This window comes from Neofelis nebulosa, chromosome 12 (genome assembly GCF_028018385.1).
Source record: "Neofelis nebulosa isolate mNeoNeb1 chromosome 12, mNeoNeb1.pri, whole genome shotgun sequence".
Taxonomy (NCBI): Eukaryota; Metazoa; Chordata; class Mammalia; order Carnivora; family Felidae; genus Neofelis; species Neofelis nebulosa.
This window is the reverse complement of record NC_080793.1, coordinates 8,240,337-8,259,723: the sequence shown is the minus strand read 5'-3', so window position 1 is coordinate 8,259,723 and position 19,387 is coordinate 8,240,337. Positions and strand designations below refer to the sequence as shown.

At 58.3% G+C, this 19,387-nt stretch overlaps 2 protein-coding genes across 3 annotated transcripts in view; both read right to left on the bottom strand.

Annotated features, from left to right (window-relative positions):
- Positions 1 to 581: 581 nt before the first annotated feature.
- Positions 582 to 3,502, bottom strand: DPM2 (dolichyl-phosphate mannosyltransferase subunit 2, regulatory). Its single transcript, XM_058694005.1, has 4 exons — positions 3,383 to 3,502; positions 3,003 to 3,092; positions 2,103 to 2,205; positions 582 to 1,276 (listed from the first exon to the last, which is right to left on the bottom strand). Exons 1-4 carry the CDS (start codon positions 3,383 to 3,385, stop codon positions 1,218 to 1,220), a joined length of 255 nt encoding a protein of 84 aa, XP_058549988.1. The 5' UTR covers positions 3,386 to 3,502; the 3' UTR covers positions 582 to 1,217.
- Positions 3,503 to 5,334: 1,832 nt separating this feature from the next.
- The window catches only part of EEIG1 (estrogen-induced osteoclastogenesis regulator 1), a 35,496-nt gene continuing 21,443 nt past the window's right edge, over positions 5,335 to 19,387 (bottom strand). Inside the window, exons 2-11 of one of the 2 annotated variants that reach the window (XM_058694003.1) lie at positions 17,603 to 17,723; positions 17,310 to 17,339; positions 15,237 to 15,353; positions 12,979 to 13,025; positions 12,701 to 12,855; positions 10,562 to 10,666; positions 10,283 to 10,478; positions 9,709 to 9,830; positions 9,533 to 9,602; positions 5,335 to 8,123 (exon numbers count right to left, since the gene is read on the bottom strand). In XM_058694003.1, coding sequence (XP_058549986.1) covers positions 8,078 to 8,123; positions 9,533 to 9,602; positions 9,709 to 9,830; positions 10,283 to 10,478; positions 10,562 to 10,666; positions 12,701 to 12,855; positions 12,979 to 13,025; positions 15,237 to 15,353; positions 17,310 to 17,339; positions 17,603 to 17,723 — 1,009 coding nt within the window. In that variant the 3' untranslated portion in view covers positions 5,335 to 8,077. Of the gene's footprint in view, positions 8,124 to 9,532; positions 9,603 to 9,708; positions 9,831 to 10,282; positions 10,482 to 10,561; positions 10,667 to 12,700; positions 12,856 to 12,978; positions 13,026 to 15,236; positions 15,354 to 17,309; positions 17,340 to 17,602; positions 17,724 to 19,387 lie in introns of both variants that reach the window. The other variant, XM_058694004.1, reaches the window with a different exon arrangement.

The window sequence follows — 19,387 nt, the reverse complement described above, 5'->3', positions numbered from 1 at the left end:
AGTCGGCCTCTGTTCTCAGATGAGGGAGCCGCCTCTGCTGACTAGAGTGAACATCCAAGGCGTGACAGAGCCTTAAACTAGGAACTGTGGACCGGAGCCTTGGCTGCGCGGGGGGCGGGGTTGATTACCCGGAGACAGGGCTGGGCCTGCGCCAGATCAGTCAACCTGACCACAGCCAGCCCTGCTCTGGTTCCTCCAGCTCTCACTGCCCAGAGCCATGCTAGGTTGGGCTGCTGGGTATAAGAGACGGACAATGGACTTGGCCTTTTAGGGGACTGGCCTGAGGGTCCCTAAAACACGAGTGCGCGCTAGCTGGGCTGGCACAGGGGAGGCTCAGTACAGGCTGATGTGGTTGGCATCTGGCACATTGCCATGCCCCCACCGAGCTCCCATCTGTGGGCTGCACCTGTCTGGATCCACATCTGTTTCAGTCCCCACTTGATCCTGTGTCCAGCACAGGGACAGTCTGGGAGGCGCCTGAGGCACCCTCATTGCACAAACCAGGGTCTCCCGACCTGAGACCAGCCCCTCTCCAGTTCCTGAGCAGCCCGGCTTCCCTGGTCAGGGATAGCACAGAGACAGACACATCATCAGTGTTTATTGTTCAGCTCTCCCCAGTAGGCTAGCGCCAGGGCTGGGGGACTGGGCCTCTGTGAGGAGCAGTTGGTCTGGGGGCCCCCTGTGGCCACCCTAATGTGCCCTGAGGCCTGGTGGTAACCCTAGGGCCTGTCAGTCCTCCCCTTAGGCTTTCCAGGTCCAGAAGTCCTCATGGGGCCTGGGGCTGTGTCAGACCTGGGAAAGCTGCCTCTGATGAGGAGCAGGACGTGTGGGGAAAGGTCACATGACGCCTCAGAACCTGCCAAGTCCAACATCAGCAGGTGACAAGAGGGACAGTGACACAAGAGGGTGGGACCCTGAGGAAAAGGTGACGGGGAGCCCGAAGGTGAGGTGGGGACAACCAGCATCTTTCAGGTCCTGAGCCAGAAAGGGATGAGAGGGAGGTTCCAAGTAATCCTCCCTCCTGGCTTCCGGAAGGTTGAGCAGGGGAGGAGCAGGCCTGTGTGGTCAGTTCTAAACAACTCCATCCCACCGGGATGTGTTCAGGGCAGCCAGGCTTGAGGGGGGGGGGGGGCCGCGGTGCCTGGATGCGTCCCATGTGCCCCCACCTTTGGAGGGGAGGCAGAGGAAGGGCCGGCAGCCTCAGCCCCACTGGGCCTTCACTGAGCCTTTTTGGTCACTTTCTGGTTCTTCAGCATCACGTAGGTGATGAACACTCCTGGAATACACAGACCAGAAAGGCCGCGTGAGATCTGGGCTCGGGGCTGCTGGGAGGCCAGAGCAGGGCCCAGCATGGTGGAAGTGACCCGCACGCGGGGCCAAGCACCCGCCAGGCCAGGATCACCTCCCTGGTCCTTCAGCAAGCCACACGTCTACCCACATGTGTTCAACAAACACCACCAGAGCACCTACCCCGGGCAATTTGCCATGTTTAGTGTTTTTGATTCTGCAGGGAACAAACCCACCCAATGATCCGTCTACTCACCCAATCAACCACCTGTCCGCCCACACACCTGCCTAACCCACATCCACCTCCCACCCCACCATCCAGTCATCCAGGTGACTCATGCAAACTGCTTTCTTGAGCACCAGCTCAGGGCCACAGCCTGTTCCAGGAGCTGTTCCAGGAGCTTCAACATAATAATGATGTTGAAGACACACACTAAACCCCGGGGGGAGACAGAGAGGGGCAGGAATCATGAGCCAGTGGGTGACGAAGGGGTAAGAGGCGATCGAGGTGTGCACAGAGTGATGATGGTGGTGGTGGAGGGAGCGGGGGTGGGAAAGGGAGACACCCCACTGGGGCCATCCCATTTGAGACCAATGAGCCTGAGGCATAGGGAAGGCCAGAGGGGCTACTGACTGACAGTCTTGAAGGATGAACAGGAAAATCCCAGGGGATAACTGGGGGAGGGGGGCGCAGCAAGGAGCCTCAAGCAGGTGGACAGCAACTGGCAAAATGGGGAAGCATGTTCAGGGATGGGAGAGGGTTGTGGGAACTCCCAGCAGACGCCCTGCTCAGCGTTGAGGGAGTGATAACTTACCCACAAACAGGAGCAGCAGGAGGCCGGCGGCCAGTGGGATGGCGACAGCGTAGGCCCGGGGCAGGAAGTACTTGTGGACGACATGTTGGCTGTCAATGAACGGCTGGTATCGAGGGCAGAGCTCTGGTGAGCATTCCTTGTCTTGCCCAGGCCTTCAAGCCCAAACACCACCACCCCCTCCATCTCCGGGGCTGACCCCAGTCAGTGCACTGGTATAGCACCTGCTTTGCTTTAAGATGACGGTATTTGGGGAGTTCGGGTTTGTTTCCTTCATTCACTTACTGAACAGTTGTTCCGTGGGCACTTGCCTGGTGCCTGCCCTAAGTTGGTGCTGGGGACCCGGCAATGAACAGAAGAGGAGGGACTTGCCCTAAGCCACTCACGGCCCAACACGGGCAAAGGCACGTGAGGAGTTCTCAAGCGGGCTCCAGGTTTTCTTTACTAACATTTCCCTCCAAAGTTCTGCAAGATTTTGCCTTCCAACCACACTGCGCCTCTTAAGCAGTAACCAACCAATTTTCCAACAAGAAAAAGAAACAAAAACAAAAACCTAAAGGCCCTCACAAAATCCGCTGGCATTCATCATGCCCAGGGGCGAGCAAGATAACCGGAAGGACTAGAACTCCAATCAAAGGCAAAAGCAAATCAGTAACAGGGCCGTACAGTGTAGTGGTTAAGGGCCTTAAGGGTAGCGGTTCTCGCCGAGCCTCAGCTCCCTCAACTATACACTGGGACACCTCTAGCATCGTCCTCATAGCGCTGTTCTGGAGATTTCACCAGACGAAGCAGGTAAAGCGCCTAGCACCGTGCCCGGCACACAGCAGCTTAAATGGGTGCTAGGGGTCGGCTTCAAGATCCGGGGGTGGAAGGTAAGACGGAGGGCGGGGGCAGCACACATACCAAGAGAATCACCCAGGCGGTGTAGTAGGTGAAGATGATCAGGCTAATGGCGACGAGGCCGAGTCCCACCACCTGGTCTGTCCCCGTGGCCTGGAGAAAAGGAGGGCTCAACTGACGAAGTAACTCCCCCTTTAGGTGCACTACTGGCGGGGTGGCGTCGCAGCCTGCTTACGCCAAGCTTCCCATTCACTCAACAGCCGCAGACAGGCCTGACGAGTATCGCTTTGCGGGCTGGGCGACTGCCGGGCCGCGGGATTTTCACTCCTTCACTGGGCCGGCGGGAGAGCGAGCCATCCCGGCTCCGAGTGCCCAAGCCCCCGCTCCGCGCCAGACCCCACCCCCAGCCGCCTCCCGCCCCCCGCACTCGGTCCGGTGCTCACCATCTCGCCGGCGATCCCTCCCCGGAGCCGCAAGCCACAGCGCGCTCCGGGTCCGGGCCCTTCTGGCCTTGGGCCGCGGGGCACGCTGGGAGTCGTAGTCTTCAAGCGGGCCCGGGACTACGTATCCCAAGACAGGAGGGTGCCGCGCCCCACCTTCGCATGTCGGGAAATGTAGTTTCCAAGGGCATTGTGGGACACGCTGTTCCCAGACGCTTTCTAGTGAATGGAAACGAGTGGGAGGATCCAGACTGGCTGGCACTCATCCCATCCGTCCTGTCCAACACGCCCCAGAAGAAAAACTCCATCTCTAAATATCCCAGGATCCCAAACCCAGAGCGGGGATGGCGTGGGAGGTCAGAAGTCCCATTTTGCAGATGGGGAAAATGAGGCTCAGAAGACTTGCAGATCACAATTCGAATCAGTGGTGAGGCCGAGACCGGCACCCATTTCCTAGTCCCGAGGCCCTAATTGTCGACAGGGGTGCAGAGGGTGTTCATTGCCCCACCTGGGGTGGGAGGAGGAGGGAGGGTGGGTAAGCCCGCGTCCCCAGGGATGAGGAGGATTCTCATTGGCTGTGAGGGGAGTGCCCCCTTCCCGTCGCCTGGCTTCCCAGGAGACCCTTTCTGGTGTCTTCTCTTCACTGCGGGGGATGAGGTCAGGGTGATCCTCCGTTTCCTCACCATTTGCCTGTTGGGCCCTGCGTGTCCCTGCAGCCCAGGCAGCAGCAAGCACAGACAGGTCTTGGGCTGAGCCCCCACGCAGGTCCTTCCCCAGTCTGGAACACTGTCTTGCCACAGCTCGAGGGGCTGGCTACCTGCTCCTCACCCATCGGGTCTCAGTGGGATGCCACACGTCCTAGGGAAGCCCCTTGATAGCCGGGCAGGGGTTCCCTCCCCTGTGCTCCACAGCCCCCGGTGTGTCTCTGAGCTAACGCTTGTCACTGAGTTTTCATTCGCTCATGTACTTGTTGAACTGGCCTGTGGGCTCCCTGGGGATGGGGTCTGTGGTCACTGCTGTATCCCTAGTGCCCGGAACGAGGGGCGGGAGGATGGGCAGACAGACTTGTAGAGATGTGTCTGAACCTGGCGTGATTTGCTCCTGCTGGCAGCGTGACTCCTTGGGTCACCTGAGCCGGTCCCTGTGGGGGCTGCACCCTTCAAAGATGATAGGAGCAACTCTTCTTGGCCTACAGCCCAGGGACTTCCCTCTCCATCTCAGGACAGACTTTGGCCTCAGCCAGGGGCCGACTCTTCCCTCCCCAGGTGTGCCGTGCAGAACAGACGAAGAGACTCAAAATCAGCCTCCAGGGTTTAAAGGGGCCATGAGTGGGTGTCAGCCCAGAGAAGGGGTGCAGACGAGGTCATGCTGCAGCGGGGAGGAGGCCTGGTGGTCTGGTCCCTTCTGGCCTGTCCACGGCCGCGGAGGCTTCCTGCCACTTCTGAGCTAATTAAAGGCCAGGGTGCCTTGCCCTTCTCAGAGCTTGGCCAAGCTGCTGGCTCCTGTGTAACTTGAGTGTGGGGGACAGGAAGTGAGGGGCCTGGGCCTGGAGACAGTTGTGGCCTGGGGCTCGAGAGGAGTTGGGAACAAACTCAGTACCTCCCGTGTCAGGCTGTACACCCATTTTCATCCGCCAGCCCATTTACAGCTGAGGAAACTGAGGCACAGACAGTTATTTGTCCCTCAGGCTGACTGCTGGGGAAGTCCAGTGGTTAGAACTTGTGCCCTGAGATCAGAGCTGCCACTTAGTAGGTGTGAGACTGGCAAGAAACTGCCTTCCTGGGCCTCAGTTTCCTCCCCAGGAATCTGGAGTAATAAAGGTGGTAATAATTTTGATGGCAGCCAGGACAGGGAGAACCGAGGCCACCTACACCTTCCCCCATTCCCGGATGTCCACCTGCACATCTGGCTTTCTTCTGATGCTGACCACGTGGTGAAACAAACAAAACCCAACATGCCATAACAAACAAAAATTGCGACATTTAATTTTTTTTCCCCCAACCAAGACACTGACACTAGGCTGATTTCCCCTTACAATGTGATTTTCTACAACAGAAGCCGGGAGACAGAGATACAAACACAGCCTTCTGAATAAGGGGCGGTGGTGGCGGCAACATTCTGTTAGAAAGGAGGGGATTAAGAAAAAAAAAAAAAAAAAGACCAAAAGAAAAAAAAAGATACCCCCTCCCACCCCCCCATTTCCCAGCTCAACCCTCTAAGAGAGAGGAGAACACAGAAGATCTCCATCCCAGCAGACCACACCATGTGGTCAGTTTGGGGTGACCACAAAAAAAATAACCTAAAAATATTGTAGACTTTTATTTTCTTTAAATCTCCTAGTAAAAACGTTAAACTGTCTTTCAAGAAGATTCCAAACTGGCATTGCATAGACTGATTCCTTTCCAAAAATATCTTTAATATAGTCTTTCTCTATATATAGCATTTTACGTCCAGGAGCTGTGGGTGCCTGACGGGAATTCACCGAGCTTGAGAAGACCAGAGATTGAAGAAAGGGCTCCAGGCCTCTGGCTCCAGCTAGTGTTAATTTGGATGTGGCCGAATTCTCAGTCCAATTAATTACCCTGGCCCAGAGACTGGCATGGAAGAATGTGGCAGGCTCTGTCTGCTTCTGGGGTGTCTGTCAAGCCCAGACCTCGACTTGGGTGGGGCTGGGGTTTGGGGGAGTCCCAACAGCACCAGAACTGGCTGTTTTATGCCTGAAGCCCGGAACTTTGAGCCAGACCCCAAATACACCCTGAATGCGCTTCCCCATTGGGCAGAGGTCACGCAGACACAGAAGGGAAGGAGAGGGCTCTCCCGTTTTCTGGGGGTCACTTCACCTGGAGACTGCACAGCCAGCTTCCTTGTAAAGCGCCAGGTGCCTGCGGGGCAGGAAGGGACCCGCAGGGCTAACCAGAGCCCTCTCCAGCCACAGCAAGTACTCTGTCCTGTCTTAGCAAGAGCCTCCTCACATTCAGTTTCTATGAGTTAGGGGATTAAAAACAATGACAGCGAATCCTAGAAATGCTCCCCTCCCAAGGCCAGGAGGTTCCAAGACAAAGGCTCCAATTCTTGCCAGCTGGAGCATAAGGGCAAGGAGCCCTCCCAGCCTGGGGAGGACACCCCACCGGCACCTGCACCCCACCAGGGAGAGAACCAGTATCCTGCCCCCCCTCCCCCCATCTAGATCCCTAGTCCTGCTGGGACCCAGCCAGCAGGTAGGGCAGAGAACAGAACCACCTCCCCTCACCGGGGGGAGGAGAAAATACCAAACTGTGAACTCAAAAAAAAAAAAAAAAAAAAAAAAAAAAAAAAGGAAAGAGAAAGAGAAAGAAAAAGAAAGAAAAGAGGAAATGAAATGTTAAAAAGAAAAAAGGTATAGGAGTACGTAAACACCAGCCTGCTGGGTTCACACAAAATAAGTGAAATTTCAGGGTGGCAGGGAAGTCTGTCCAGGGACTGGCTGGCAGCCAGAACCCATTTTCAAGCAAGTAAGGAAGACAGGAGGGGTGGGGTGCAGACAGCAGAGGCTTTAGCGAGGGGTGGGGGCAGGGCCAGACTGCTCCCCACCTCGCCTTCGCCCAGAGAGAGGGATGCTTCCAGAGGAGGGCTGAGGCTTTTCTGGCCAGGAAGCCAGCTCCGGGCCAGTCCGGTCACAGCCTACCTGCCTCTCAGCATCGGCCCCAGCCTGGGCTAGCTGACCCTGCGGGGAGGGAGAGGGGGCTTTGCTTGCCAAGCCCAGCCCAGCCAGACTCTCAACCTCTAAGGGTTTGGGAGGCACCTTCCCTGGCTTCCTACAGGAAACCAGCTGCTCAGGATCCAGCCCCGAGCAGAGGTGAGCCACCATCGATGCTCAGACCTTTCTCGACATGGGCTCAGGCCTGAGCTGGAGCTAAGCAGGGGGAGAGGCGGTGCCACGTTCCAGCCGGACCGCTAGAGGCAGGCGCTGGCTGCACAGCAGGCAGTGCCAGGGAATCCTTGCGAAGGGCTCAAGGGAAAGGCAGGCAAGGGCCAGGGGGGCTGTGCTGGAGACGAGCATGTGCAAAGTGCAGGCTGCCGGGGCAGCAGGAGAACATTCGTTGGGGGAAGGGGGTCTCAATGTGGAGCGTGGGTGGTCTTGGTTCCCAGGAGAAGGCCGCCAGCGGGTCCCCCAGGACACAGGGAAGGGACAGCTGAAGCACTAAGCAGTCAGGGAGCCATGGTGGCGGGATTCTGGGGGTGGACCGGCCCTCCCAAGGGCAAGGGGGTGGTGGAGCAAGGCCCTGCCAGGGCACGGCTGAGCCAATGCTCCCGGGGTGAGCAGGGACACGGGGCAAGAGGCCCTTCAGCCACAGGCATCCCCGCGCGGAGATGCCACTGCATGTCCCCACTGAGGGGCCCAATTGGTCTCCAGCGGGGCAGTCCCGGCCATCTTGGTCTTGTCCACCTGCTTCGTGGGCCTGCATGGCCTGCCCCCCTAGTGGTTCAGAGGAGAATATTCACAGTGGTGCCCGGGGCCTGGCAGGCCAGGAGGGTCCCGGCATGGATGGGAGGACAGTGGAATGATGCTTTGGGGCAGGAGCGGGACTGGAGTGCACGGAGGAGGCACAGATGAGATGTGGTGCGGAAGGTGATCCGAAGCGGAAGGTCCCTCGTGGAATGCTGCGGGCCTGGATGCCCGCGAAGGCAGGGCCCTTCTCCAGGCTGGACACCCGCTCCTCAATGGCTTTCGATTACGACAGGCTCATAGACCCCAGAGGAGACCCTGCAGGGGAGGGGAGGGGAGAAACAGGTCAGCTTATCCTCCTAGACGCTCTTCTGGGGCAGGCCCTTGTAAGCACCCCACGAGTTGGCACTGTAACTAACTGGCCCTGTTTCACAGAGGGGTAAACCGAAGCTCAGGGAAGTTGAGTCACCTGCCTAGGGCAACACAGATGGTGAGTATCGGGAGTCTGTGGGATCTCAGAGCTGCTACGGGCCGCGCCTGAGCCCTTCCTGAGGACCAGTGGCTTACGCTCAGGGGTGTGCTGCACCCATCCTCATAGCAGCCCTGGCAGGGAAAGACTTCACTCCACCCCACTTGACAGATGAAGGCACTGAGGTGCAGAGGGATCATGAGGCTTACCAAGAAGACAGCAGAAGGTCAGGGAGCCTGGTTGGCTTTTTTTTTCCCCCGCGGAAGCCAGGCCCACCCAGCCACAGGGTCGTGGACATTCAGGGCTTGGGGTGCAGCTCTGCTAAGACCTTGCTCCTGATTAAATTGGTTTCTCCCATCCCCCATATCCTCACTGTCATAGGGGGTTAGGGGGTGGTGTTTACAAACCTCCAAGGAGGCATCCTGTTTTCCTCTTGCCCACCTTACCCGGGACAGCCCAGGAAGCCACCAGGAAAGGCAGCTGCAATTTCAAGCCTCAGCCAGCAGGTGTCAGCATAGCAGCACCAGAGGGAAGGTGCCGGGCGGCTGGGCAGCTCAGCCACGTCCCCCCACACCCCGGAACCTAGATGTTAGATGTGCACTTTCCCATCCGGCCCACAGGAACAGGGGGGAAAGGCCTCAGGACGACCCTGCACACGGGAAGCTCCTCTGCTCATTCATTCAGTGAGCCAGTAAACATGCTACAAATAAATAAATGATCACAAGAAGGCCCTCTATAAACTGCAGACCTGAAGCCCAAGTTTGGTCCTACCACCCCCTCATATGTAAACATCAGGCAGGCACAGATCTGTGCTGCTCACTGTTGCATCCCCAGCGCCTAGCTCAGTGCTTGGTGCATAGCTGGTGCTCAATAAATATTTGTTCAATAAATAAAATGAGTCAGCAGCATCATTTTTAGGGGTTCTCAGATCCGGAAGGAAGGGAAAAGCAGAGGGCAAAATAGAGACGGATAAAGCCCCTGCTGTGTGCCAAGCCCTGTGCTAGGCACTTTCCAAGGCTATCCTTGCAACCCTCAGAACCAGCCCCTGCAGGTTGTCCCAGGTTTCTAGGTGGAGACGGTGTGGTCCACACCATTTGACGGATAAGGAAACTGAGGTTCAGAGAAGTGACTGGTCCAAGGTCACAACGTGGTGATAAGAACCGGCATTCAAAGCCAGGTCAGTGTCTGCAGAGACCGTGCTCTCACCCCTGTTCCCCATGGCCACCCTAGTGACCCATCCCCAAACTGTCACCCTTACCTGTTGGCCAGCTGGATGCCACTCAGCGTGGTAGAGCCATCACGGCTCACAAACAGCCGGAGGTTGCTGTCTGTGGGGACACAGGGGAGGATGGAGGCTGAGTGGGGCAGGGGCAGCCAGGGGACCCCTGGAACAGGTGACATCGTCCCCCGGTCCTCCCCGTGCCGGCAGCTCACCCTCAGTGTTGCTGCCGTCCGTAAAGTCTTGGCTTTGCATGATCTTCTCCACGATGTCATCTGCGTCGATCCGAGTGTCATCCACCCAGGTCGGGTGACTCTCCACGGAGTCCTTCTTCCGCCTGGGGTGGGGCAAAGCAGGGCAGAGTCACAGCAGTCCGGCCAGCGACAGGCACAAGGAGGACACCGGAGCACCTGCAGCACTGAGGCTGCTCTGAGTGCACGTGAGGATGTGATCCCAACTGTGTTCCTTCAGCCCTCACCTCGGCCCGCAGGGCAGGTGCCATGACCTGGTTTTATGGATGCCGACCCGGAGGCTCTGAGAGGTTACCTAACCTCGTAGCCTCCGAGAGGCTGCACGGCGTGTAGACCAGGGACCTAGGTACACCAAGGCACACACGACAGCACGTGCCTGCCAGGCCCAGGCCATGCCTTGCATGTACATCCACTGGCTGAATCATCACCATCCAACCCTCTGGGGTGGGGGACCCTGCTGTCCCCGTGTCACAAGTAAAGAAGCAGAGGTTCAGGGTGCCCCTGAGACGGGTCTGTTCTCCAGGAGCGCTGTGCTCACCGAAATGAACGGTCAGACAGATGCGGGGGCCGGGGCGGCCGCGGCGGCTTCTCGGGGGGCCGGTGCTCCCGCTCCCCGCCCTCGGGGCCCTCCACAGTCATGCTGAGGCCGCCCGAGGCGCTGCTGCTCGTCGACGTGTTGCGGCGGTGCGTCAAGTCCGAGAGGCTGGAGGAGCGCGAGTGTTCTGTGCTGTAGCCTGGTGGGCGTTTGGGGAGGCTCGTTACAGGGGCCAGCCAGGGAGGTGGAGGGCCAGGGGCATGGAGCCAGGCGGGCACTCACCAGAGATCTTGGACTGCTGACTGGCGTAGCTGGAGTTGCGGGAGTGACCGGAGTGGAACACCTCCTCGGGGCTGGACAGGTTCTGTTCGGCCTCCTCTGGCACCCCTGGAAGGCGGGGAGGAGACAGGCTTACTAGCGGTGCCGGCCCCTGCCATTCACACACGTCCTCTCACTGGGTCAGGGGTGGGGGGCGCACTGAGGGTTTCCCATTTAACAGCCTGAAAAGCTGAGTTCTACTGCCGCCACAGTTCACCGCTGGAGCCCAGGTCTGTCCATTCCACAAACATCCGTGGGGACCACCTCTGCACAGGGTTCTCTACCAGGGGCCGTAGATGGGAGATGATATCACAGGCCAGTGGGAAGGGAGAATGTTGAATAATGACCCACAATTAACCACAACCGAGGTGCGTGTTACAGAACAGGGAGCAGTGTGTACGGGGGTCTGACCCAGTCTGGGATCAGGGAAGTCTTCTCTGAGGAGAGGGCCTTAACGGGAGGCCTTCAGGAGGCATGGGAGGGAACGAGCCACATAAAGCATCAGGGAAAGAACCTTCCACACAGAGGAACAGCAGAAGCAAAGGCCCCGAGGCTTTAATGAGCCTAGGTCAGTAGAGCCAGAGTGGAAGGAATAAGGGGAATGGGGAGTGGCTGACAGTCCTGTCACAAGTCACCCATAAGCCCAACTTAGGAAACAAACTTGCCGGCACTCGCCAGCAGGAGGCACAAGGGGCCCAGGCGGGATCCACTCAGGGCTCCACGAGTGCCTGCCCACCAGTTGTGGTCACAGGAAGGAAGGACTCATCTCGTCCATCTCCTCAGAGAACAGCACGCCAGGCCACAGGTTGGACCCCAGTCCTGCCTGTGTCCCCACCCAAAGCCACAGGGCTTCTCAAAACAGGTGCTCTGCAGATGGGGTGGGGGTTGCAGGAGGAGATGGGTAGAAAACCAGTTAAGAGGCACGTAGGGGCTCAAATCCCCACCCTGCCTGGGAGAGGCACCTCTTCTACTCGGTACAACAGGCACCATCTACACTGGGATGGCCTGGTCCAGAAGCTGGAGACAGCGATGGCGCAGGGAAGCCCTTAACCTTGTGAGCAGTTTCCAGCCCGAGGCGGGCTTTCGGTTCTAGGCCTTACCTGACTGAGTCTACAGGAAAAACGGGAGCGGAAGAAAGCTGGCCCTTGAGGTCAGGGCCCTCTCTGCTCCCAGCCGCCCTGGGGGCAGAATCACCCAGCAAACTTCTGCTGAGCTGCTGGAGGCCCAGCACCCTCTCTAACTGCTCTCATGGTGCAAATGAGGGCGGCAGGTGCTGCCCTGCTCACTAATCAGCTTAGTCCGCCTCCCAGCTCCGGGCTCACCCCCAGGGACGGGGTCCTTGTACAAGGCTGGTACTCAGGGGCCCCGCTTCACCATGCACAGCACTAGACACGGGGTGGCGGGGGAGGCTGGAGCCTCCTCTCCCGTAGCCCTTCCTTATCCTAATGGCCAGGCTGTCTCCTCTGGGGATTCAGGCATCTGCACTTTTTATGACGTTAGTAATAACGGTAATTTAATAGAAAGCCAGTGCTGGGAAGTATATAGAGTACCTACTGTGTGCCAGGCAAGGCTAATCTCCAAAGCAACCCAGGATGTAGTTACTATGGCTGATCCCATTAGTCAGGGGAGGATGCTGAGACTGGAGAGGCAAAATGGCCAGTCCTAGTCAGGCAGCAAGCGGGAGAGAAGCGTTCACGGCACATCCCTCTGCCAGGAACACTGCCCCGCACCCCACACCTCGGATTCGGCTCAAATGCCACCTCTTCAGGGAGGCTTCCGTGATTGTTCCCAGGCAGATGCTTCCAGTGCCCGTCACAGCTCCTGTCACACCTGAGGGTGACATGGACTTATTTACCGCCGGACTGACTTCTGTCTCTCCTGAAAGACGGGGCCTCGAGGTCAGGACACTGCTGCGATCCTGGGGGGCCCAGCACAGCACCCGGCATGCAGGAGGGGCTGAGACTTCGGCCCACTGGAAGCATGGACCGGTGTAAACGCCATCCCAACACCTCTGTCTTCTCAGCAAGCGTCCCCCTTGGGACCTGGGGAGACTGAGCTGAGCCTTGGGCCACAGGGAGGAGCAGGGCAGGTGGAGAGTGGCACCTGAGCTGAGGATGGTGGGCCTCGCCTTGGGGGGCCGGGATCCCGTCAGGGAGTTGGTGCCACTGCCGCCGCTGCCGGTCCCACCACCCTTGCGCGTCAGCTGCAGGGAAGAGTCCTGGCCCGGGACGGAGATGGACTTGGCGGTGGACGGCGGCCTGGGGAGGAAAGACGGCTGTGACTGGGGTGCCCCATGTTTGGGGTCCAAGACAGGGGAGCCCAAGAGCCCCGAGGTGGGAAGAGTCCCTGTGTGGCCCCCCACAGCCTGTGCCCACACTCACGTCTTAAAGCAGGGGTCTCCGGATAGCAGGAGCATTCCGATGGTGACCTGCACAGAGGGAGAGATCAGCCACACCACGGCCACCCCCCGGCCCAGGGGCCTCCCTGCGGTCCACCTGCTCTGGCTCCAGATGGGCTGGCCTCTGATCCCGTCTCTGCCCCTCGCCGGCCCCGGCGAAGCCACCGAACCGCACCGAGCCCCCGTTTCCGTGGATGGAGGACAGAACCGCTCCTGACACCCGTCTCCTGAGACAGTGGAGGGGACTCGGGGAGATGAGGCTTGGCATGCTTTGGCACCAGGCACACAGTGAGGGCAAGCAGAAAAAGTTAGCTACTGTGACTTTAACACTGTGACGAGGAGGGGGGCTACAGTCCCTCTCCAGCCTCAGGGCCTGCTCGTGGCCTCAGTGTGGGCAAAGGTATGCGAGCTCCACACGGTAGGCAGGCAGGCAGGCAGGCAGGCAGGCAGGCATGAGGGAGGCTCACGAAGCCCACCTGGTAGGGAGGGGGTTCACCAGGCACAACATGGTGGGTGGGAGTGGGAGATGGGGTGCCCACAGAGCCCAACGCGGACGGCGGGGGCTTGGTGAAAGCGTGTTGAGTAAAGGAAAGCAAGAAGCCATCAGAAGTTCGACATCATGCACCTGGGCAGAGATCAATGGACCAAACAAGGCAAGGCTGGGTCCCCAAGTCTGGGCTGAGATAGAGCAACGGGAAGAGGAAGATGGGGTAAGAAATGGGTACTCAGGGGCGCCTGGGTGGCTCAGTCGGTTAAGCATCCGACTTTGGCTCGGGTCATGATCTCACGGTTTGTGAGTTCAAGCCCCGCGTCGGGCTCTGTGCTGACAGCTCAGAGCCTGGAGCCTGCTTTGTGGATTCTGTCTCCTGTTCTCTCTGCCTCTCCCCCGCTCGTACTCTGTCTCTCTCTCAAAAATAAATAAAACATTAAAAAAAAAAATTAAAAAAAAAAAAAAGAAATGGGTACTCATAAGCCCAGTGCCAACACTGACAAAAATGGAGATCGTTGGGCTGAGGCTTTTTGTTGTTTTAAGTAAGCTCTACACCCAATGTGGGGCTCGAATTCATGACCCAGAGATCAAGTGTCACATGCTCTAAGACTGAGCCAGCCAGGCACCCCCTGAGACTGTTTTTCTTTTTTTTTTTTTTAATGAATTATTTCATCTGGCTGTGATAGTGCCTACAAAGTAGGTGATGGCCCCAGGCTGTAGGAGAGGGAAGCAGGACCCAGACACAGACTCAAGGGAAGTAAGGGCCCAAAGCCCTGCAGACAGGATGTGAGGCAGCTGGCTTTGCAGCCACCTGCAACCCCCCCCCCCCCCTTAGGCCCCCTGGTTTGCCTAAGGGTGCACAGGGCCAGTGGGGTGAGACTGAAAGGTCCCGGCTCCCATCACAACTAGCCTGGACCTTTCTGGGTACTTCTGGTTGTCTCTGCAAAGGGCCTAGGGGCTGCAGCACCCCAGGCCACCACCTCTGCCTGGCTCTGCTTTAAGCACAACACGTTCCCGCTGGGTCAGCTCGCAGAGGTGTGGTTAGGACAAGACTGTTTTCTCAATCGGGTGGAAGGGTGTGGGGACGAGGAAGAGAGGTGTGCTGGCCGTGGCAGATGCCCAGATAGCTCTGTCCTGAGAGGCCAGAGAGCCAGCTGCCTGGAGGGAGGGAGCTGCCCCGGCCGCCGGAAACCTGCCTATGGCTGGGCTCTCGGAGGAAATACCTCGGTCTGCCCGGCTCAAGGGATGGCAAGTTCTTCCACACTGACCCTCCACTGCGAGCTCAGGCAGTCTGGTGTCACATGGGGCAATGGTTGGGAGCTGGACCGTGGAGTCAAACAGCTGGGGGCCAAGCATCAGTTCTGCCTGTGACCCCAGGCAAATGATCTGACCTCTGTGCCCTGACCCCCTCCTACGCAAAACTGGGACCAAACCACACCCGATGGGGCTGTCAGGTGTCATGAGATGCGAGGTGGCAAACACCTGGGGATGCTCATCTCACCAAAAGTGCTCATCAAACCCTTAACGAGACTGCTGGGGTCCCCCCCCCACCGGCCCCCCAATTAAAGATGGGGAAACTGAGGCCAGTGGCAGAGCCAGGCTTCTGAGGGTGGTTTCCCGACCCTGGGACCACGTCTTCCTAGTGTCTGGGCTAGGAATACGTATTTTTCACAACCCCCCAGAGGATGGGGGCAGGTCTGCCGGGCTCCTTTAGTAAAAGAGGCAGAAGAGGTGGTGGGGGACCCTGGTACCTTGAGGATGGAGTTGTCCTGACGGGTGTTCTTCGTGTCATATCCCTCCAGCAGGCAGCAGCGCACTGTGGAGCCTGAGCCTGCGAACTCGGCCAGGTTCAAGTCGGCAAAGCCCAGCTGGGAGGGACAGAGGAGAGTGTGGGAAGCTGCAGGGGGTGTGGGCGCACAGCGGGCAGCACAAGGGTTAACTTGTCAAGGTTGGGGGGGGCAGGCAGATCCCCCGGGCCCGCCCCACAGCCCAGACTGAGTGTTGCATAATGGCACCCAAGGACAGAGGCTGGTCTGGGGCTCACATCCCTGAGCCGCACAAAGCGCCCTTTGTGCCACATCCCAGCGTGCACTAGGGCAGCGCCTGAGATGAAAGGACATTGTTGTCTGTGACACAGAGGCATTGTTCCCTGGGAAACAAGGCTGTGCTGTGGGAGTCGCCAGGCCAGCACGCAGAGGGGAGGAAAGGCCCGTGGGAACTTGGTATGGCGTGGGGGGGAGGTGGGAGGGCAGGAGTCCCTCATGGAGGTTGGAGTGGGGGGCTGGTGGGAACACCTGGCTGTTCTGGGACGCAGAGAGAGGCACCAGAGACACAGAGGGAGGTGGGAGAACGTTTGAGAACAGAGTGTAGGAGTTAAGAAAGCCTTCGATAGAAGCCAGGTCTCCAGACCTGTGGGCAGGAAACTGAATTAAGGCAGGGGGTGCTGGGATTAGGGACTTGGGGGGGGACAAGCAAAGCAACAAGTGGCATTTACTGACCACCTGCTGCATGCAAATCTCCACGGCAGAGTTTAGGGGCACACATGCTAGAATTAGAGGTTTAGTGGGTTCACATCCTAGCCCTGCCATCAAGTCACAGGGACCCCCGTTTGGCAGAGAAGGAAACTAAGGTTCTGGATAAGTGACTTCCCCAGGGCCCCACACCGCCTAACCCGCAGAGCCAGGCCCAAGACCAGGCCCTACCAGCACCAAGTCCAGCCGCCCCTCTGGGCCCCGGCTTCCTTCCCTGGAGAACGGGAGCAGGGCCTGGCGAGGGCATTTGACTACAGGACAGAGGGGAAGGGCCTGCAGGTCTGACACGCGCCAGGCACCTGCTAAGCGTCTGCCAGTAGTACCTTCTGGGCAGCTGTCCCTGCCCATGTGAATTAGTGGCAGGAGAAATTTCCACTCTGGTGGCACCTTCCACAGCCCAGTTCTAGCCACCCTGCCCAGGGCAGAGTGCACAGCCCAGAATGCTGAGCTTCCTGAGCTCTGGTCAGTGGGAAGGGACACGCCTTCCACGCAGGGCGAGGTGAGGCAAAGGCATTTCCCCTCTGGACTGAGCCCATCCCCTGCTACCAGGCCGCCTCCCAGGGGCCACAGAGGGTGGGCTGTGAGTCCCCACCACGAAGGGGGTCGAGGGCAGAGCAGGCTTATTCAAAGCCAGAGGTGACCCTTCCGGAGCCGCCTTTTCTCACTTTTCCCAGGGGGTGTCATGCAAATGGCAACAACACAGATGTGCGACAGCGGGGGCTGGCGGAGTACTCAGCACCCAGCCGTACAAGGGGATGCTGCCTCTGTTAGATGGCAAAAGGAATTTGTGAGGATGTGAAAACATGCCCACGGTGTACCAGCAAGCGGAAACCACGCTGTCGAATCTGTTTAGAACAAGTCCCTTTTGTGTATTTAAAGATCCCACTGTCTGCGTGCACATAGGTACACGTACGGGGAGCTCATTCCATACTCCTCTGACCCACACGCGCATATGTTTTATTCGCTGCTCTGTGTATTTCCTAACTTTCTTTTCCTTAAATGGTCTGGAGAGACCTTAACGAACCCAAGGATGGGATCTGGGGAGGAAGCCTACAGGGGAAGGGGGTGGAAACTTCCCTTTTCACTCCGAACTTCTGTGCCATTTGTGTTGTGACAAGCACATGGGACCTTTATATTAAGTGCAAAGACAATCAATAAAGACATTTCCAAAAAACAATACATCTCATGCAGAGCTGAGTGTCTCCTGTTTGGGGCAGAGAAGGGGCTGGAAGTTCTTCTGGGAGCTTCTCTCATGCCTGTTCCACCCCACTATCCCTTCACAGCCCCACTCACCTTGGAATAAGCCTTCCCGCCTTTCAGCTCCTGCACAGAGAGACAGAGACACAAGCAGCAGCGTAACTGGGGAATCCAAGTGATCTCGGGCATCTCCCCAGGTGCCTCCCACCCCACACCAAATCTGACTGCTGGCGGGGGAAGACAAACCAAGGGGCAGAGCGACTCATTCCATGCTCTCTCAAGGGGACAGGTCAGGGGATGGGCCTAAAGCCACTGGACCAGCGGCCTCACACCCGCCGCCTTGGCCTTGGGCCCGCAGCCCCCCGCCTCAGCCCGGAGCCCAGCCTCACCTTGCGCACCGACACACGGAAGATGCAGGGGTCCAGCAAGCCGGTGGCCGGGTTGGCGCTCATCTTACACACGAAGGTGAACCTCTTCCGCCACCGCACGCAGTTTTCCCGCACCTCCTCCCTGCAGGGCAGACAGACAGGTGAGCACAAGCAGGCAGGTCAGCACAGGTATCAGGGACAGGGCTGGCCTTTAGGGAGTAGAGGGAGGAGGGGAGCTCTGGCTTTTTACTTTGTATCAGAGAGTGACTGTGTTTTCCTAACAAGAACATGCTTGTGTAAGTGTTGCAAAAACAAAAATAGTAAGTGATAAAAAGTGAAAAAACACAAGGTAGGGGTGAGGTCAGGCTGGAGGCAGCTACTCCTTGTCCCTGCTCCCAGCACTGCCCCTTCCCCTTGTCCTGTGGCTCCTTCCTCTGCCATTACCTCCCACTGGCCCCTGACCATTCTGTTCGGCCGACCCTCACAACAGTCTTCCCCAGCAGACGAAAAGCGAGGTAAGCTGCCCAGTGTCGCCCAAACAGGAAACAGTTGGCCTTCGGAGACCATTTCTTTGCCACTAACAACAACAATGATAGTAATAATAGCCATGTCTAGCGCTCGGATCGCACTTCACACGTGCTGGGCAGCTCTCACGGCACTTTAGTGGGGCTGCTCCCAGGGTCAGAGACCCACGATCACGCCCGCCCGCCCTTCCAGCAGCTGTCTGGGACGGCTACTACCCTTAGCCCAATCCCACAGTCACAGACGCTGGTGCTCAGGGGGCTAGCATGCTGACCCGAGGCCCACCGCAGGCACAGCAGAACAGGGACTTGACCTTGAGCAATGGGCCCCAGGGGCTGCATGCGTCACTCTCACCATACTGGCCTGAGACACCACCTTGGGGTCCTCGGCTTCCCTGACACTAACTGGGGGTCTGGCCTTCCAGCCCACACTCCTGCGGCACCTGGGAAGTATCACCACACCAAAACCCGCAACACACCCTTAATAGGGAAATGCTTCGTGCCCTGGGAGCCAGAGCAATGCCAGGAGCTCCCCCAGCCTCTCCCAGCTGACCGGCAGGACCTGGGGTGGCAGTGGTGAGTCTGCATCCCTGCACAGCTCCCCGGCCCCCCGCAGCCTGCCTGGCAGAGCCCGTGCTCAGGAAGGGGTGGCCACAGAAGGGAAGGAACGGCATGAGAGACATTATCTCCTGCTTCATCATCCCATCTAACAGGAACAGCCACGTGGACAGATGAGGAAGTGACCGCCCTACACCCCGGGGGACCCGAGGATCACAGGTTAATTGTCAGACTGGGGCCTGAGGTTGGAGGGTCAGCGCAAACGGAGCATCATCGAAACGGGGGCGTGTTTGCTTCTCGCACGACCTCAGACAGTAGGCTCTATGCCACCCCCTTCTACCGCTGAGGGCACTGGGAGGGACCCCAAGAGACTGCCCCAGATCACATCCCCAGTGACTGACAGTGCAGGATTTGAACCCAGGACTGTCTGACTGCAGTCAAAGCATTTGGCCATCACCTTGGTTCACAGGGCCCAGAGCCGGGGAAGGCCTGGCAGGTGGAACCCACCAGGGTTCTGGGGCCAGCAGTGCCCTGCGATGTACCTGAGACCCCACCAGTGTCTCTGACTGACAAGTATGAGTCAGGCACTGAGCCTGTGGTGGACTTTATTCACAGACCGACAGTGACAGTTACCCCGGTGATGACTCAGTGTCACCAGGAGGGGGTGGAGGGAAGGGTGAGTCAGGGTAGATGACTGACTTGCAGGGGGGTGACATTCAAGCTCAGG

Coding starts and splice junctions, on each gene's coding strand:
- DPM2 (XM_058694005.1), bottom strand. Junction 2,206..3,002: donor CCGCCTGGGTGATTCTCTTG/GTATGTGTGCTG, acceptor CCTCGATACCAG/CCGTTCATTGACAGCCAACA. Junction 1,277..2,102: donor CCTGCTGCTCCTGTTTGTGG/GTAAGTTATCAC, acceptor TGTGTATTCCAG/GAGTGTTCATCACCTACGTG.